The sequence below is a fragment of the Protopterus annectens genome, chromosome 2.part2, assembly GCF_019279795.1.
Source record: "Protopterus annectens isolate FY-2018-M chromosome 2.part2, PAN1.0, whole genome shotgun sequence".
Taxonomy (NCBI): domain Eukaryota; kingdom Metazoa; phylum Chordata; order Ceratodontiformes; family Protopteridae; genus Protopterus; species Protopterus annectens.
In genome coordinates, this window is record NC_056730.1 from 422,895,538 (window position 1) to 422,914,481 (window position 18,944).

General features: G+C 40.5%; 1 protein-coding gene across 1 annotated transcript in view; it reads left to right on the plus strand.

Moving 5' to 3' along the window:
• The window catches only part of TNPO1 (transportin 1), a 3,819,238-nt gene that overhangs the window by 503,297 nt on the left and 3,296,997 nt on the right, over positions 1-18,944 (plus strand). The window contains exon 3 of the mRNA XM_044064437.1: positions 12,761-12,910. Within this exon, the coding sequence (XP_043920372.1) occupies positions 12,761-12,910 (150 nt within the window). The remainder of the gene's footprint in view (positions 1-12,760; positions 12,911-18,944) is intronic.

Genomic DNA, 18,944 nt, shown 5'->3' on the forward strand with positions numbered 1-18,944 from the left:
AATAGTTCAGCCGGGGCTGTCTTTGAGTTTGCTGCCCCCCCCCCCTCCACAGACACACACACACACACACACACACACACACACACACACACACACACACACACAAAATCATGGTCGAATGGAGCCTCCCCCTGCAGCCATTCCAGTGTCCCATTCCTTGGTTATTTCGCCACATTTGCCATAAACACTGTAATGTGTGCATACTGCTTTACTTCTGCGATAATTTGGATTTCATTTGAAAGTTTTATTTTACATATTACAGCAAGACACTAATAGATATCTGCTAAACAAAGCAATGCAGTCTCACAAATGCAAATAGACTTAGCATTAAAACTTCTCTGCCCTTGAAACTCACATTCATTGAAACAGCATTGAAACCCACATTCAAAGAAAATACATTTTGCTAGTGGCAGATAAAGATTAACTTTGGGCTGTTTTCAAATCATAGGCCCTTTGCACACGAAACATGCACATGCTCTTTGATACACCTTCCTGATTGCATTAAATTATATTCAGTACAATTGTTAGAAGGCTTTTTAAATTTATTGTTTTGAACATTTTTCCAGTAAACAATACAACAAAATGCATGCACCAATAATGACAAAACTGCCCAGTTCAGAACATTTCCATCATAAAAGTCTGCTCAAACTTCTACAGTCCACCAGTATCCGTAAATATGCATAATCTCTGAAGAAGTAAAAGTCATCTAAATAATTCCACATTAAAGAAATCTGTAACTAATGAAGAGGTTGCTGCTAGCAAACAACTTTATATTTCATTGTTTCATCTACAAATAAAGTCCCTGTTGCCCTTGAGGAATAAATTGCCTGTGTTTTATTAAAAAATGGTAAGCTAGTAATACTGCAATAGAGAATGGATGGCAAACTGATAACAGGTTCTTAGTTACTGGACATCTTCGCCAAGAAGGACTGCAGCAGCCATCCCCTTTACAACACAATTACAGTATCAGCAATGCATCTACCTACTGGGGAAGTAGAACCCACAGCCTTCTGCATCAAAAGCAAGTACACTACCTGTTGTGCTATTAACAATGCAAGCAGATTTAGCTTAAGCAGCACTAAACTTTTGTTCCACTGCTCTCAGCTCCTTGTAAAATCTACTCAACACTCAGCTGTATCTCTGAACTTTGCAACATAAGAAATCTGGAAAAAGCTAAAATGTATTTGGGGGGGGGGGCAAAAGCCCAAAAACCAGGGACACATTTTAAACATTGCTTGTATAATGTTGGAAAGTTGCTGTAATAAAATGCTGTGTCACCACCATACATTTCACTGCCAAGACTTGAACCCAGGACCCTGTGCAAAACAGTCAGAGCAACATTCCACTATGCCACATCAGCTGCTTTGTGAAAGAGAGGAAGACAATCTTAAATGGTAACCATTTAGTGAATTCAGTTCTCACCATAGCTGTCAACCTCTTAGCACAAAACACCTGAACAAAGTCAATAATGGGGCAATACAGCCCCCAAACATATTCAATTAATTCAGTTCTCACCATAGCTGTCAACCTCTTAGCAAAAAACACCTGGACAAAGCCAGTAATGGGGGAATACAGCCCCCAAACATATTCAGTGAATTCAGTTCTCACCATAGCTCTCAACCTTAGCACAAAAAACCTGGACGCAGCCAATAATGGGGGAATACAGTCCCAAAAATAGGGACAAATTTAAAATATCCATCTTATAAACTTAGAAAATTGCTAGAATAAAAGGTTTTGTGTTACCATGTACTTTCTGAAGAATATGAAGTCTGAAATTCAAATGCCTGTTATTTTTATTTATTTAACATTTGTTAACCAGGAAAGTCTGACTTGGAACAAAAGACAATTTTCAGCAGAGGCCCAGGGAGAAACACTCCAGCCACATGTCTTTGTAAGATGGGAGGACATAAAGACTCCACACAGAAGGCACCCCAGCCAAGAATCAAACCAGAAAACCTGTAGTGGTCAGGCAACAATGCTAGCACTGCACCACTGCACTACTGACTGTGTAAGGAAGCAAAAATACAGAAGCCACAGATTTTATGAGGAATAGAATAGAAAAAATATGAGGCAAAAATCTGCAGATTTTTTATAAATGGTGGGTAGGGAATTCAGGCCTTTGCCACCTGCACCCAAGGTACAGAATTCAAGCCTGAGGTATTCTCTACTCAGCACCATGTGTTCTCTCTAGCCACCAGTATATAGCAACTGTGGCATTTCACACACACACACACACACACACTTCATTCCCATACCTGAATTCACAGTCCCATTCAAAGCAAGCTAACAGTACCTGAATTCCTGTTGCGAAGTTAATGGCTGGTTTCCCTTCCGTTCCCTGTCCCACGCAAGCTTGTTCTCATCCCATCCATGCAAGCCCCTTTCCCCACGAGAGTAAGCCCCAGCCTGCAGACGATGCAGTCCAGAGTTCTTCCGTTCTATGCATTCGTCACCGCACAGACTTCTGGGCATCTGCAGGGCAGCGATGCCTTTCCCCCTATCCGGACTGCCTGACACAGCAGTCTGGAGTTCTGTTAGTTCCAGGAACTCCAAGCATGCATGCACAGAGTTCCGGGACTTCGCAATTTGTTTTCCTTTTCTTTTTCTTTTTTCCTGCAGGAGTTCTAGGACCGATTTGTTTGTTTTCTTTCTTTCTACAGGTGGGGGGGGGGGGCTTCACTCCTACAGTTCTGTAGCACGAGCAGCCCCTGCTGTTCTCCCCATGGTTTTTAACAACTGCCCAGGTTTTGCTTTCTGAGACATTTGGTTACACATGCTCCTCCCATCATGTCTTTAATGACACCCTTCATTATATTACCATTGTTTATCTTAACTGTAAGAAGTACATTTGTTTTGCTGGGCTACCACTTATGTTCATTCTTTCTGGTGTGTTTGAACTATGTTTGGCACTGTAACTTCCTTTCATAACCTGATGTTAATATCTGCTGTCTAAGGATTGTAAACACTTTTGTACTACAACATTGTCATTGTTTTTTAAGATAACGAGGTATCTTCTATACATAACATGTTATTGGATATACTTAAGTTTAGCACCAGAAGACCCGCCCTTTACTTCTCTTGTACTGTTAAACAATAAGTTAAAAAAACACCCTCTCAATATTCTGTTTTGATTTAAGTTAGTTTCCTTTTTTATTATCCAGCTGACATCCCACCATCACCAGTTATTCAGTAATTTCTCTGCCTTACTTCCCCTAAAGCCCTTGCCCATTTCTACCATTTCACAACATCTTTGTTGTCTCTGTTGGTTATTATCTCCTTATTAAATAATCCTGTGCCAGTTGTACAATCCCGAGTGTCATTGTTCTGTACTTCACTTACAGTGTACTTAAAACTTTGTTCCCCTTCTCCCTTTAGCTAATTCAATTTTAAACAGATCCTTCTCCTGTTATTCAATTATTATTGAGTATATTGCCCCCTTTGGCATTTATCTGTTCAGACACATGCAGCAACTGGGATGCCCACAGAGATGCCTTACTAAAAGCATACAAGGCCTAAACAACCTGTCTTACATGGACTGACTCAAAACCCTGTCTACTGTGTATCCTACAGACTACTACCTGTGTCTGGCATACAAGGCATACTCTGACCCATTGCAAACTGATTCACTACATAGCAGCAAGTGAAATGTCATCAGAAATACTCATCTAGGGAGCTAAACCTCTTTTCGCAGCATCAACAGAATAGTTTGGAGGGAAGGTATATTTCACAGAGGAAACCACTGCTTTGGAACAGCCTCTTCATCCACGTAAAATAGAGTTCATCCCTGCCCATTTTCAAGCAATTTAGATCTATGGATGGGAAACAGAAAATGTATCCCAGGACTGCCCCCTGTACTACTGATGGACAGATGCAGCTCCTAAATGCTTTATCTCATGCATGGGTTCCTCAGATTATCTATGGTATGATCCTAATTATTCTCATTAGGGATAATGTATAATTATCAACCATGGAATGGGTAAGGCCAGTCTATAACCAAGTGGGATAGGTTATTTTGAGCACAAAAAGAGACTGTGTCTAGGCTTAAATGGCCCGCAAGAGCATCTAGCTTAGTACTTACGAACCTGTTATGCCACAGCTCCTCATATATCTTCCTGTATTGTAAATAGTAACATTTCAATGCCTGCCATTAACTCTGTGTATATAAAGTTTCTTGCGACTCCCACCTTCCCCCTTTTTTCTTTCATTTAAATTCTTATGTGCTTTCAGTCAGTGTATATTTCAATGTTTCCCTGCCAGTCTCATTTCTTTAATACTGTGCCAGATGTCTCTCATATGTCAGTGGATAAACAATACACAGAAACTTTAATAGTAAATATTTCTGACCTCTGTCTGATTGATTAATAAACACGTCTCCTCTTTCCTTCTTTCGGTGCATTCAACTTCTTTCCTTAGTTGTTCACATAGCTCGAGTCTGCCTTTCCACCCTATGCCATTGGTTTTGGCCTAAATATGTCTCCAAGTTATTAATGCCACCCCCGGACTGTGCTAACTGTCACATGCTGTCAATTGGCAGTTCTGGGCTACATAATGTAGAGCATACCTTTAGCCAGTCCTTCCCTCATTACAAGACATTACTTTCACTGTAACAGTAAAACAAAGGGGTGCCACACACTGAAGGAAGAGAGGAGGCTGCTTCACATTTAACCATTTATCAGTTCTAAAGATAGAAAAAAAGATGTCATGCTATGCAGGATTCCTCAAAATTACCCATCAGCTTAAACCTCTACTCCAATAAGGGAAATTCTGGTTAGAAATCCTATACTGAAGTTTACCTTTGCTCCAAATGAATTTCTAACAGTTTTTCACTGCAATGGAGGAAAAGACAAAAATAAGATAACTGAGGATTTAACACATTCAGCAATAATAATGTAAAACACTTAGCTTTAGGCTCAGCTTGTTTGCCCTGTGTTACAGGTTCATTTATTGTACGGTGATCATAATATATCCACTGTCATCATTCTAGTGCTTTTCTTCTCCTCGTGTTGGAACAGATAATCTTGCTCATCATACTCACTGCTGTCTCTGCTGAAGTCCGGGTTTCCATAATTACAGTATATGTTGCAATCTGAAACAGGTTTGGTCTCATTGGGTGTCCTGATTGCCTGGTTGGAATCTGCACTGTTGTTTGAACTCTCTTATTTACAATCCGTTTCTCAGGGATTTACTACCACTGTGCCAACTGCCTTTTAACAAAGCCATTACAGTCCCACCACTGTGCCCGACTGCCTTTTAATAAACCCATTACAGTTTTTTCTTCCAGAGCTTCTATAGTCTGATTAGTCATTAAGTTTTTTTTTTCTCTTGATCTATCGTGATCAGTTACACTGGTTTCCATGAGTTAGAAATTTGGCATTGGTGGCTTCTTTTCTTCCTTTTAATAGTTCTTTTTATTTAATCATATTTTGTAACCGGTCCAAGCATCCTCTGACTATATCTGTCATGTCATCAAAGGTTTTATCTGTCTTCATGTAGTCTTCTAATTTCTTACTAATTTTATGGACCTCAAAAATAGTCTCTCGCCCTAGAAAATATCCTAAATTGGCTTTCCACCAACTATCTCCAAGAAACAATAGTACTCGGTGACTTTAATATCAACTGGAAAAGCTGTACTTCTGAACAGCCTTCTGCTCATATTAACCTACACGGGTTCACTCAATTAGCTCCCCCACAAGGACCAATAAACGCAATAACAATGAAAGCACCCTAGACTGGATTCTGATAAATAGACATCACTAAACTTACAAAGTAGGGACTCTCCCTGAGGATATAAGCGACCATGCACTCACCTTCATAATCAGATTTAAGACTGACATCCCTAGCCCAATCACCTGTAGAACAATAAGGAGCAACAAAAAATTTAACCCTGACATCTTCCAAACTGAACTTAAAGCATGTAACTGGTCACCCCTCAAAAATTTACCTCTAGAGGAAGCAGTAATCTACTTTAATACTAAATTCTTAGGTATTCTAGACTTCCATGCTCCAAAAAGGACCATTAGAACTAGGAGTAAACCTGCCCCCTGGCTCTCAAAAGTGACCAAACAAAAAATGCTCCTCAGAAATAAAGTCTGGGCCAAGTGGCTTACTACTAAAAGCCCAGAGGATCACTTAAAGTTCAGACAGCTAAGAAATGATGCAAAAAAAGCCATTCGGTCAGACAAAAGAAACTACTACATTCAACTCCAACATATCCAGCAAAACAAACCACAAAAATTCTGGGCAGGGATTAACACACTTATACACCCAGGCCGTTCTGTCACACCCACCCCAGTAGGTACTGACCATGATAGTCTAAAGCAAATTGCCAATACCTTTAACACATTCTTCACTGAGACCATTCAGTCTCTTGCCAATCAACTAACTCCTGACAGCTCATCTCTGACTTCCTCTACTACTATCTTACCTCCCTCATTTCATCTCAAACCTGTCCCTACATCCCTTATCCATACCCTTATTCTGAAACTCAACCCTACCACCACCGCAGCTGATCTCCTTCCTGCAGAATATCTGCAAAAAGCTGCAAATGCCATAGCCTACCCCATCTCCATTCTGATTAACAGAACAATCTCTGAGGGAACTATTCCATCTATTTGGAAGATCTCACATATTATCCCCCTGCATAAAAGTGGAAACTCCAGGGAATTATCCAACTATAGTCCTATTGCTATACTATCTCCACTGGCAAAAATCATGGAGAAATGCATTCATAAGCAACTGTTAGAACACCTGATAGATAACTTATTAGCTAACTGCCAACATGGCTTCAGGCCATTTCACAGCACTACCACTGCCCTTTTATCCTTCTCTGACTGTATAAACAAAAATCGCAATAACAACACTCTATCCTCAAACCTCTTTATTGATCTCTCTAAAGCCTTCAATATGGTTAACCACCAACTTCTCATAAACATACTCAAAAACCTATCTCTAGATGCACTGGCTATACAATGGTTTCAGTCCTACTTAAACAATATGCAACAGGCAGTTCTGTGGGAGAACAACTTATCTCCCCATTGCACTTGGTGTGGGAGAACAACTTATCTCCCCATTGCACTTGGTGTCCTCCAAGGCTCTATACTTGGACCTCTTCTGATTTCTATTTTTATCAATGACCTGCATTCTGTAATTCCTCAGGCTACCGTACTACAATACGCAGATGACTCCACGTTAATATGCTCAGCCCCCACTCCATCAGACCTAGAGTCCCTCACCCAAAATGTGTTTAACACAGTAGAGGAATGGTTACTACACCATTGCCTCATCTTGAACCTCCAAAAAAAACAAACTCCTCCTTTTTACTCCCACCCATAGGGCCATCCCACTATACTTTACTGTTACATCAAACAATGGAACCATAATATCCCCTGACTCTACCACAAAGCTGCTAGGGGTACTAATTGATAATAACCTTAAGTTTGATACTCACATTAACAGTACCATAAAAACAGTCAACAAAAAACTAGGCTCCCTCTATAGAATCAAATCCTTTCTTACCTCACTAGCAAGGTCTGCTATTGCCCAGACCCACTTAATCTCCACCCTCCTCTACGCCTCCCTATATATACTAACCACTCAAAAAACAACTTGAACAAACTGGCTGTCTGCTATAACAATATTGCTAGATTTGCAACAGGCTCTATATTCAGAACCCATCACTGTACTAATTATGAACAACTAGGATGGCTAGAGTTGCCAAATTTACTTCTATTCAAACAATTAACAGTTGCCTACAAAATCCTGTATCAGCCTAACACTCTAAATCTTACCAACCTTATCACCCCCTAAAACAACCTTAAGACCCTACGCTCATCTAATAAAATATTAGTACAAATAGGCAAAACCTACAATAAGGCTGGTGACTCTCTGTTCTCTAATACCGTGGGTAAAACCTGGAACTCCCCCCCCCCCCCCCCCCAGTGACCTGACCTCCCTTTCTTCACTAACACAATTTAAAAGCAGGCTGAAAAACCTACGTTAAATCCCATTGGTTATGCCCCTGTGTGAACCCAGACGAACTACTCATGCTCCCCCCCCCCCCCAAGACACCTGTCTTATTAACTGTATATACTAATTGCCTATTGAAAACCATAAAGATAACAGGACTTATATTTTATTAAAATCTCTTCGTCAATATCCCTAAAATGTCATCAACACTACCTACCTATGTTAACAATGTTACAAGTCATATGATTCTGTAATCAAACATGTTTTGAAGTGAAAATATTTGCTTATATATTAATGTACTCATATAGGTAAAATCTATCATGTATAAAATAGCTTAATCTTGTATTGTACCTGTACCTGTGAAATATTGTTATTTTTATATATAAATTTGACTGCATTTTTGAGGAGCTTTTCTCCCCGGGCCTCTGCTGAAAATGGACATATCCAGCTGGACTAGCCCGGTCAACAAATGTAAAATAAATAAAAATATGTTAACGAGGTCTGTCTCGGCCAGGAACTCTGTGGGTGGTCTTCATGGCTGATAGCATATCTTTGCTCTTTCTGCATACCTGTGGATTTCTTTTTTGCTCCTTTTAGACATCCACAGATGACTACATACTCTTGGGAATCTTCCTTATTTCTGTCTGCCGATATTTACTATTTTTCTTCGCTTGTAAATGTTCGTGAGGAGGAGAATTTGAAATCTACTTATTGTTTGTGCTTTTCTGTATGTTTGACAAAAATCAACCCTCATTTTCTTTTCAGGAATAGTTTCTGAGCTTTTGCCCATTTAATTCATTTTTGTCTGTCTGCCTTCCTGGAACAGGATCTAGAAAGGTGTGAATTCCCTCATATGTTGAATATGCTTATTCAGTTGAGATTTTCTGTGACTGGTTTATGATTTCAGCGAGGGCAAACTATTTATTTTCTCCTTTGCCGATAGCAAGAAGCGGTAATTTCCCAAATACACTCTCGAAGTGGACATAGTTTAATACAGTCAGCTGACCTTTAGCTGCCAGTGCAGTGAAGGGCTTTTTGTACCACAGGTCTCATCCACAATACAGAAACCAAACACACAGTAGCAGAAAAAACACCAGGCCAGATATCCACAGCAAAGCAAATGCATTGTCTGTAGCACTTCAGCTTAACAGCCTTCAAGGAGTCTTTTACCACATAGTTGGCTCATTCCAGTGCTTGTTTTCTTTTATTTCTTTTGTAGGTATCCTTTTCAGCAGCCGCCTGTTCTTCTTTCCTCTACAAGACACTGTAGACGTAGTGCTTTATTTAGCACTTCTGTGTTGCAGGATTTTGCCTTCAGGTCCCTTTGCTGTTGCTGTTAGCTGGTCTGTACAGTGCTTTCATGCTGTGGAGGCTGTGAATGATGGTTGATACTACAAGTGTTGTGCCTGTTACCTGAAGGTTTGCAGAAATAAGCTGTTATAGATATGCGAGTAGTCTGCAAAGTGCAAACCAACTTTTTTTTTTCTTGGAGGGACTGGGTGGTGGTCATCATGCATTTTTATACTTCTGCCATTGTCTTTCTGTTGTATGGTCTTGCCAGACCCATCATGCAGAATTTTATCCTCTGGCTATTGTATGATGGAACTGTTACTGGTACTCAGAGACGCCTTCCGACAAGTAAATCCAGGTAATCAAAATCAGGAACCAGAAGGAGTCACCACGAAAAAAGAACCTCCGTTTATAACAAAAATATAAAGTATTATAAACGGAGGTTCTTTTTTCGTGGTGACTCCTTCTGGTTCCTGATTTTGATCCTCTGGCTATTCCAAGTGTACTTTTGCATATAGTAATTTTCCTTTTTGTAATGGGCTAGGCACACCCATGTTCCTTGATGTTACATTTGAGGATCTTGGAGTCACACATGCTTCTGAGCTCAATGCAGTGATGTTACTGCTTGTGAATGTACTTTGTATGTGGAAGTTTATGACCTGAGAAAAAATTAATTAGAAGACTCAACGATGAGTTGATGCATTAAATACTTGTGGCTACTCTTAGTCCTAAACATATTAACTTTTGGGAAGGTGTAAGAACTATTATTTTCACAAAGTTTTGGTGGTTACACTGCTGTGGGGCCAGAAAATGTATATTATGTATGGCTAAATAAAGCTGTTGGTGGGACTAGTTTTGTCTTATTCATCAACACATGTTTTGTACAACTCTGTGGAGTTTTATACCAAATGAAAACAGTCCTTGAACCAAATAAGGAATCAGATGCAAAAAGCAGAGAATACAAGAAAAAGCAAAATAATCTGGTTCCACACAGCAGTGAAAATCAATATGTCCTTTATTGTAGTAGGTAAGCGCTTTCTCTGAATAACATCCGCTTCATCAGACCAACAAAGATAGAATAGCAGTTACATTTTTAAACACTAAAGCATCCAATCAAAAATCAGATAAAATGTGCATCATAGCTAAAAGCCATGTGATAAAATACATCTGTCGAATACATAGATTGTTAAAAAATTGAATAAAACAGACTAAATGAACAATATGTACTTAAAACTGGTAACAATAGTAAAAAATAATAAGATGGACTATTGAAACATATATGATAAAATATTAAAAGAGAGATCAATGCTTTAATGGCCGTGCTTTAAGGAAGGGTTTCAGGGAAACTCTGTTGTTTAAACCAATGTTTATAAAGTTACTAATAGCTACGCCAACCTATCCCTAGCTAATTGGGAAGCTAAACATGTACTTTCGAATAATGAATACCAGGTTAACATCAAATGGTATAAATGTTTTGTGGATTATATTTTTTTTGTTGCATGGCTCAGAGCAGCGGCTACAAGAGTTTCTTTTATACTTAAATCAGTTGAATACTTTTTTGAGTTTTACCTATGAATATTCTGATAAAGAAGTAGAGGTTTTGGATGTTAAAGTTATTAAAAATAATTTATCCACTGTGTCTACTACTTTGTACAAGAAAACTGTTAGAAAGAATAATGTTCTAAATTATGGCAGTATGCATCCGAATCATACGAAATTCAATGTGTTGAAAGGACAGATATTTCGAACTATGAGACTTTTTAATGATGATGATAGTCTCATTGTTGCATTACAAACACTTAAACAAGAATTTTTAGAAAGAGGCTATAGTAGTAAACTTATTGATTCTCAAATAGCAGTAGGATGGCGGCATAGATCAGGTAAGTGCCAGGCATACTTTTCCCCCCTCCCCATTAGTATTAACAGGGATAATATTGACAATACTTTCTCAAGTGAAGGTTCCACTTATACCTCCAGGAATAAACTAAGGATGCCATTGACCTTTGCCAGTAATGTGCATGCAGCATGTGATATTATTAAAAAGAACTGGGATATTCTATCTACTGTACATGAGTTGAATGGGGGTCATTGGCACACAGCCAGATTTTGCTTTTAGAAATAATAGATCACTCAAGAGTCAGCTCTGTTATCGATCCTTTTATACTAAATCAACTATAATATCCGATAGACTTGGTACATATATGTGTAGGAATTGTATGGCCTGTACACATATACATATTGGTAATCATTTCACACATCCCACTTTGGGTTTTAAGATAGATACTGCTTTTTATGCAGATTGTCGAACACAAAATGCTGTCTATTTTTGCTGTTGTACTTACCTGCTTCTCATTTTATATAAGGAAAACGAACAGGGTGTTTAAGGATAGAATACTTGAACACCTTAAGCGATATCAGGAATGTTAAAGAAACCAGCGCACTATCACTACATGTAGCTAAAGAGGGTAAAGAACATGAATTTAGCTTTATGGTACTAGAGATTCTGCATAGTACCAAGAGAGGAGGTGACATAAATAATAGAAGAGAATCTAGTGAGCAGAAATGGATTTTGCTCTTTCAAGCTGATAAACCTCCTGGTTTAAACAACAGAGTTTCCCTGAAACCCTTCCTTAAAGCACGGCAATTAAAGCATTGATCTCTCTTAATATTTTATCATATATGTTTCAGTAGTCCATCTTTTATTATTTTTTACTACTGTTACCAGTTTTAAGTACATATTTTTTTTTTAGTCTGTTTTATTCAATTTTTTAACAATCTATATATTCTACAGATGTATTTTATCACATGGCTTTTAGCTATGATGCACATTTTATCTGATTTTTGATTGGATTTTTTAGTGTTTAAAAAAGTAACTGCTCTTCTATCTTTGTTGGTCTGATGAAGCGGATGTTATTCCGAGAAAGCACTTACCTACTACAATAAAGGACATATTGATTTTCACTGCTGTGTGGAACCAGATTATTTTTTCTTTTTCTTGTATTCTCTGTGGAGTTTTATGTTTGAACTAGTTCTGAAAATCAGTAGTGTGTATATTTGTACTAACTTCCTCTTTTTGCAGTTGGATCAAGGGTTTAAGACAAAGCCTTCAGGATGGTACTTTGGTCTTATTTTGTTGATCACCCAAATTGTAAAGTTTTCAGAGCATGTTGTCCTGTGAAGATAGGTTTGCATGCTCAATTTTATTGTTTGCTTTGTGTATTTATGATCACTTGCTTAGTGTTTTTTGTTTGAGTTACAAGTAGCACGTATAGTCTTGTTATTAAAAGGAACAACACACCATTGATTAGGGGCACAGTTTGTGTGTAGCCTGAAATATTCTTAAATACAGTGATATATGATACTGCATTAAGACATCAGTTGTAAGTACACCTACTTCACATTGCTTTTAAATGACTGTGTAAAACTGATACTCTGAATAAAAGTTGGCAAGTGTTTCTTGTATACTGACCAACAGTTGACTGTTGTTCTTTTTGCTTTGTTATAGATGAGGCCACACGTTCTCTTAGTGGTCTGATTTTGAAGAATAATGTCAAAGCACATTTCCACAACTTTCCAAATGGCGTAACAGATTTTATCAAAGCAGAATGTCTGAAAAATATTGGAGACTCTTCTCCTTTGATTAGAGCTACTGTAGGTAAGTTTGATTTATACTGTCATGCCTAAATAATTGCTGTTTAACTGTATTTTTTATTTGACTCTGGCAAGGAAAGCAGATATTACAAGTTCTGCAGAAATTAATCAAACATAAAGGCCTTTCTCAGCTGGCTTCATTTTTTGTGTCAGCAGCAGTCTGGCAGTTTGAGAAGCTAAACAGTTGTGCCTGTGCATCTGTGCACTGACTGATCACACCTCACATGTGACCTCACTTTACCTTGTCCAAGAGAAGACTAATAAGGGTGGTGGTGATTAGTCGCCCTAGATTTCCCCACTGGATAATCACTTTGGAGAAATTGAGGCTTTTGAAATCTCCATGAGCTTGCCTTCCTTTTTTTCTGCAGCTGTTAAAAGTTCAGATTTCAGTCCTGACGCATGCTTGTGAAAAGTTTGCACATTAATATCCTAAACAGTTTTCAGTGTATTCATGTTGCCCACAAGAAGACCTACATGGGCTTAGCCTGCTTTGTCTGGGATGGGAGCTTCTTATTTAAGCGCCAAGTGTTTGGGCAAGCCACTTACAGACATTGCAGGGGAAAATGTCCTGGCTTACTTTGCTGGAAGATGGGGGTTGGTCTTTGATAACCCCTTATAGTTACTTAGGCAGGGTAGCCCAGTTCTAGCTGATGATAAAGAACCAGGATCTTTTTCAGGCCTGGCTGCCTCTGGCTGTAGATTTTGTGTGAGCTACTGCCCAGTGGTCTTTTGTATTCTTCTATCAAGGTGCATTTGTCTGCCCTTTGGAGTCCCCCTTTTTTTAGTAATGCTCAAGTTAAACATTTTTTGAAAGAGGTCTTGCAATACCCATCCATCTAGGAATCTGGTAGCTATTCCTTGCAATCTGAATTTTTATGTTTGAGAGGCTTATAGTTTCATTTGAATCCGCTCATAAGGCTAAACTGAGGTATTCTTAACTTGGAAGATTGTTGACATCTACTGAGAGTACCTGAGTTCAATCTCTTGTGAAGAAGTCAGCACTTACCCTTTTTCCCCCGACAGGGACAGGGCTTATTTGAGATCATATCATACATTTATGCCTAAGATGGTCTAAGAGTTTACTTTAAAGATAAAGTGCAACATTTTTAACCATTTCATCTTGTTATAATTATGCCTTCATCTTGAAAAGTTGGCTTTCTTATTCAAAAATCTGTTGTTTTTACTTTAGTTCCTTCAGTGCTGCATTCTAGATGTCCTTCAAGAATGCAACTGCAGTCCTGACATATGGGTTGTCCTGCCTCAGGCAGCCCTTCGGTCGGCCGGATTCCAAAGTCTGGGTCCGGCATCGGCTAATGTCGCCTCTTCCCTGACGTCAGAGCGGCTGGGGTATAAAAGCATCAGCCGACGCCATCTTCTTCAGTCTTTCTTGCCACGCGGTGCCCTAAGCAGAAGCAGTTTGCAAGTGCCGGTCGGCCAGCTCCTGTGTTTTCAGATACCGAAGTCATCAAAAAGCTAAGTACCCCGTTGGGGAACCTTTTCTTGCCTCAGCCGATGTCAGACAAAACTGAAAAAGTTAATAATTGTTTGTCTTGTGGTAAACAAATACCTCATAAGGACTTCCATTCTTACTGCCTTCCCTGCCTCGGCACAGACCACAACGTCTCTGCCTGTGCTCGCTTCAATAAGCGCACACTTAGGCGCCGGGCAGAATTTGCTGAAGACTTTTTTGGGGAAAATTACTCCTATACCATGTCATCGGAACTTCCGACAGCACACGTTTCCAAAAAACGGAAGGACCGGGACCGACCTTCGCGGCCCGCGACTTCCACCGACACCACGCCTAAGCCTACCGCGAGTGCATTGGTCTCTTCGGAGGCGGTAATTCAACTGCTCCAGGCCGACACCACTTTACCGCACACTTCGGTTCCGGAGCCTTCCCCGGTGCCGGTTGTTGTTTTTCCACCTGAAACCGAAGCTCAAGATTTGCCTGACTCCATACCGGTGGACAAAGTTACTCCAGCACGTGGGGCAGCTAGGCCTCCTGTGTCTATGTCTATCAAGGCCTACACACGTGCTAAGGCTGCCAGCCAGGCTAAGTCTCACTCTCCTAAATCTTTTTCTCAGACTCCCACTTCTGATAAACAGATCATGACTTTAGCTGCAGATCTAATTTCTTTAATCAGGGGCTCCCAGGCTCATCCAGACAGAGGTTCTCAGCCGCCTTCAGACAAAAGGCCTAGGGTTGAGCAGACAGATACCCATTCTTCAGATGAGGCCTCTGGTGAGTCAGGACTTTCAGATTCGCAGGAAGAACCCTTCCCGGCCTACGAGGACTCTGATGCAGATGAATCCATTCCCTCTGCCTCTCCTCCTGAGGATATTTCTTTCGGGGAAGTTCTGCACTCCATGAGAGAGCATTTTCAGTGGCAGGACCAGGACTTCTCGGTTTCCAGGAAAAGGCTTCGGACCTTCCTTAAGTTACCCCAGCACAGGCCTTTAGCTATTCCCCCAGTGTTAGATGTATTGGATGATGTGTACTCAGACTCCAGTACTTCTCCTGATTCTCTCCCTCCTGCTCCTGTCAAGCCTGACAGATATTATAGGGTTCCTGAAACTCATAAGCATCTCTTTAAGGCCCACTCTGTTGACCTAGAAACTATTTCTCGGGCCCAAAGGAGTGGCCACTTCCACGAATCCTTTGCCCGCAGACAGGGAAGCTAGGTCCCTGGAGAGGTGGGGTAAGAAAGTTTATACCTCTACCACCCTTGCCCTGAGGGCTCTTAACTGTCTTTTTCATATGTTTCAGTATCAGGATTTTCTGATGGATGATTTGCAGAAAAAGTTAGCCTCTCCTGAGCCTTTAGATAGAAAGGCTTTGCAGGATTTGGTGCATAATACTCAGCAGGTTAGCAATCATTTTCTTCAGTGTGGTTATGATGCATTGGAAGCTTCATGTAGGGCAGCTATGACAGGGGCCGTCATACGTAGACATGCTTGGTTGAAAGAACAGTCATTGCCAGACCATGTTAAAGTAAAGCTTTTAGATGCACCTCTGGAAAAAGACAAGCTATTTGGTGCTAATGCACAGGGTGTGTTGAAATCAATTGAGGAAAAGGCTAAATCAGTACAAACAGTCAAAGATTTCCTCCAGGTTCAGACACCAAGGTTCAGCAGGAATTGGCCTTCGAAGAATTGGTCCTTTCCAGACACTGACAAGTTTCAAAGGGGAAAAAGCAGGCGTGCTCGAGGTAGAGGGCAATACCGAGGCTCCTACAGGGGCCACCAATGGCAACCAACTAATCAGAGAAGTGGCGCAGGGACTCCCACTGCTCCACAGGGACAATCACAATGACTTGTTTTTGACACCGCTGACCAAGGCTCAAAGAGAAGCTCCTTTAGGCGGAAAGTTATCCTTATTTTCAAAGAATTGGCACGTTTTTACAAAGGACGGAAGGATTTTGAACATAATAGACAAAGGTTACAGGTTCCACTTCCATACCTTACCAACAAGACAAGGCATGCCAAACCTGCCACACAATCAAAGGGCAGAGGCACTCATACAAGTTTCAAAGCTGCTACAAATCAAAGCAATAGAAAAAGTTCCTCTTCAGGAACAAGGCCAGGGATTCTACTCAAGACTGTTCCTTGTTCCAAGAAAAGAAAAGCAATGGAGACCTATACTGGACTTGTGTAAACACTTTTCTCATTGTGCCAAAATTCAAAATGCTGACGTTACAGCAACTCCTTCCCATGCTGGGCAAGGGGTTTTGGCTGGTTACTCTGGACCTCAAGGAGGCATACCTGCATGTCCCAATCAGACACAGCTGCAGAAGATACCTCAGATTTCTTGCAGGGTCAGAGCATTATCAATTCTCAGCATTGCCTTTTGGCTTATCTACTGCGCCCAGAGTATTCACGAAATGCCTGGCATCAGTAATTACACATTGCAGACTTCAGGGGATACAAATGTACCCTTATCTGGACGACTGCCTTATACAAGCGGACAGCCAGTAAGCCTTGATGAGAAACTTGGACTATGTCATTCACTTACTACAGGCTTTGGGATACACAGTCAACATTCAAAAATCAAGACTTCTGCCATCCCAACAAATAATTTTTCTAGGAGCCGAACTGGACACAAATTCACAAATGGCTTTCCTCACAGAAAAAAAACAAGAACAATTACCAGATTACTTCAAAAGCCTAGCAAAGCACACCCAGATGACTGCAAGGAAAATCCTGCAGGCCCTGGGATTCATGGCATCTTGCATTCTCCTGATTCCGCTGGCAAGACTACACATTAGAAAACTACAATGGTACCTAAAAAGTCTATGGTCTCAACACAGCCACAACTTAGAAGCAATTATTCCACTCATTCCATGTCTACAAAAGGAATTTTTGTGGTGGGCACAGGCAAGCCAGCTAAACAAAGGCATGCCTTTCAACAAACCTCAAGCAAGCAAAACCATTACAACAGACGTCTCAGATCATGGATGGGGGGCGCACATGGAAGGCAGATGCATTCAAGGGCAATGGGCTCCCTGAGAATTGCATCTGCACATCAATCAAAAAGAGATGTTGGCAGTGATTCATGCAATCGAGGCCTTCGGAGAATTTCTTCAAGGTCATCTGCTAATAAAGACAGACAACACCACTGTTATGTGGTACATAAACAAACAGGGAGGCACTCATTCTTACCCCCTCTGCAGACTAACAATGACTCTTTGGGAAAAGTCCCTGGAACTGAACATACAGTTGCAATCCCAGTTTGTTCCAGGCAAGGACAATATCCTGGCGGACAGTCTAAGCAGAAACATTATGGACCCCCACGAATGGATGTTGCATCCAGACATTTTTTCACAAATAACTCATGCATGGGGAAGGCCGGACATAGACCTCTTTGCCTCACACCACAATCATCATCTGAAAAAGTTCTGCTCAAGGACACACCATCCTCGAGCCTGGAGAATAGATGCTCTCTCCTTCAGTTGGAATTCTCTAACAATCTATGCATTCCTGCCTCTACCATTAATGACCAAGGTTTTACTGAAGATCAAAGCAGAACAACCGAAAGGCATTTTGATAGCTCCAGACTGGCCAAGACAGCACTGGTACCCATTACTAAGGAGCATAACTCGCACCAAACCGTGGCCCCTGCCTCTATGGCCTCTGCTTATAACCCAGCACAATTACAGGACTGTCCATCCAAACCTGCAAACATTGCAACTGACAGCTTGGAGGGTTACATGACTTCTCCCCATATTTCCCCTCTCCAAAAAAGTTCAAGAGATCCTACTGGAAGCACGCAGGCCTTCCACCAGAAAAACTTATTTAGCCAAATGGAAGAGGTTCAACATCTGGAATGCCAACAAGGGTCAGGATGCATCAGTATTGAACATCCCACAGATTCTAGAATACTTGGCAGAAATGTTTTACAATGGCCTTTCATATTCTTCCATAAAAATACACGCTTCGGCAATTTCAGCAAAATACAGCTGTGATCCACCTGTGTTCTCACATCCTTTGCTAAGACAGTTTCTACGGGGGATAAAGAATATCAAACCTCCAATAAAACCACCAGTGCCTGCATGGGACCTCAATTTCGTCTTGGAAAAATTAACTCTTCCTCCTTTTGAGCCAGCAGCATCTTCAGAATTGCAATTTCTCTCCTGGAAAACAGCTTTCCTGTTGGCAATTACTTCAGCAAGAAGAGTCTCTGAGATACAGGCCCTCATGGCAGTACCTCCATTTCTCATTTTTCATCAGGACAGAGTCTCTTTAAGAACCAATCCTTCATTCATGCCAAAAGTGATATCCAGGGTTTCTCTGAACCAAGCAATTCACCTGCCTACTTTCTTTCTCAAACCTCAAAATAAAGGAGAAAAACTTCTGCACACTTTGGACATACACAGACAATTGCGCTATTACTTGGATAGAACAAAGGCCAACAAAGTCTGACCAACTATTTGTAGCTTACGCTCCTGGAGTACAAGGGAAGGCAATTTCCAAACAAACAATTTCAAAATGGATTGGAAACTGCATCAGATTCTGCTACTCTTTCCATGGAAAAGGTGTTC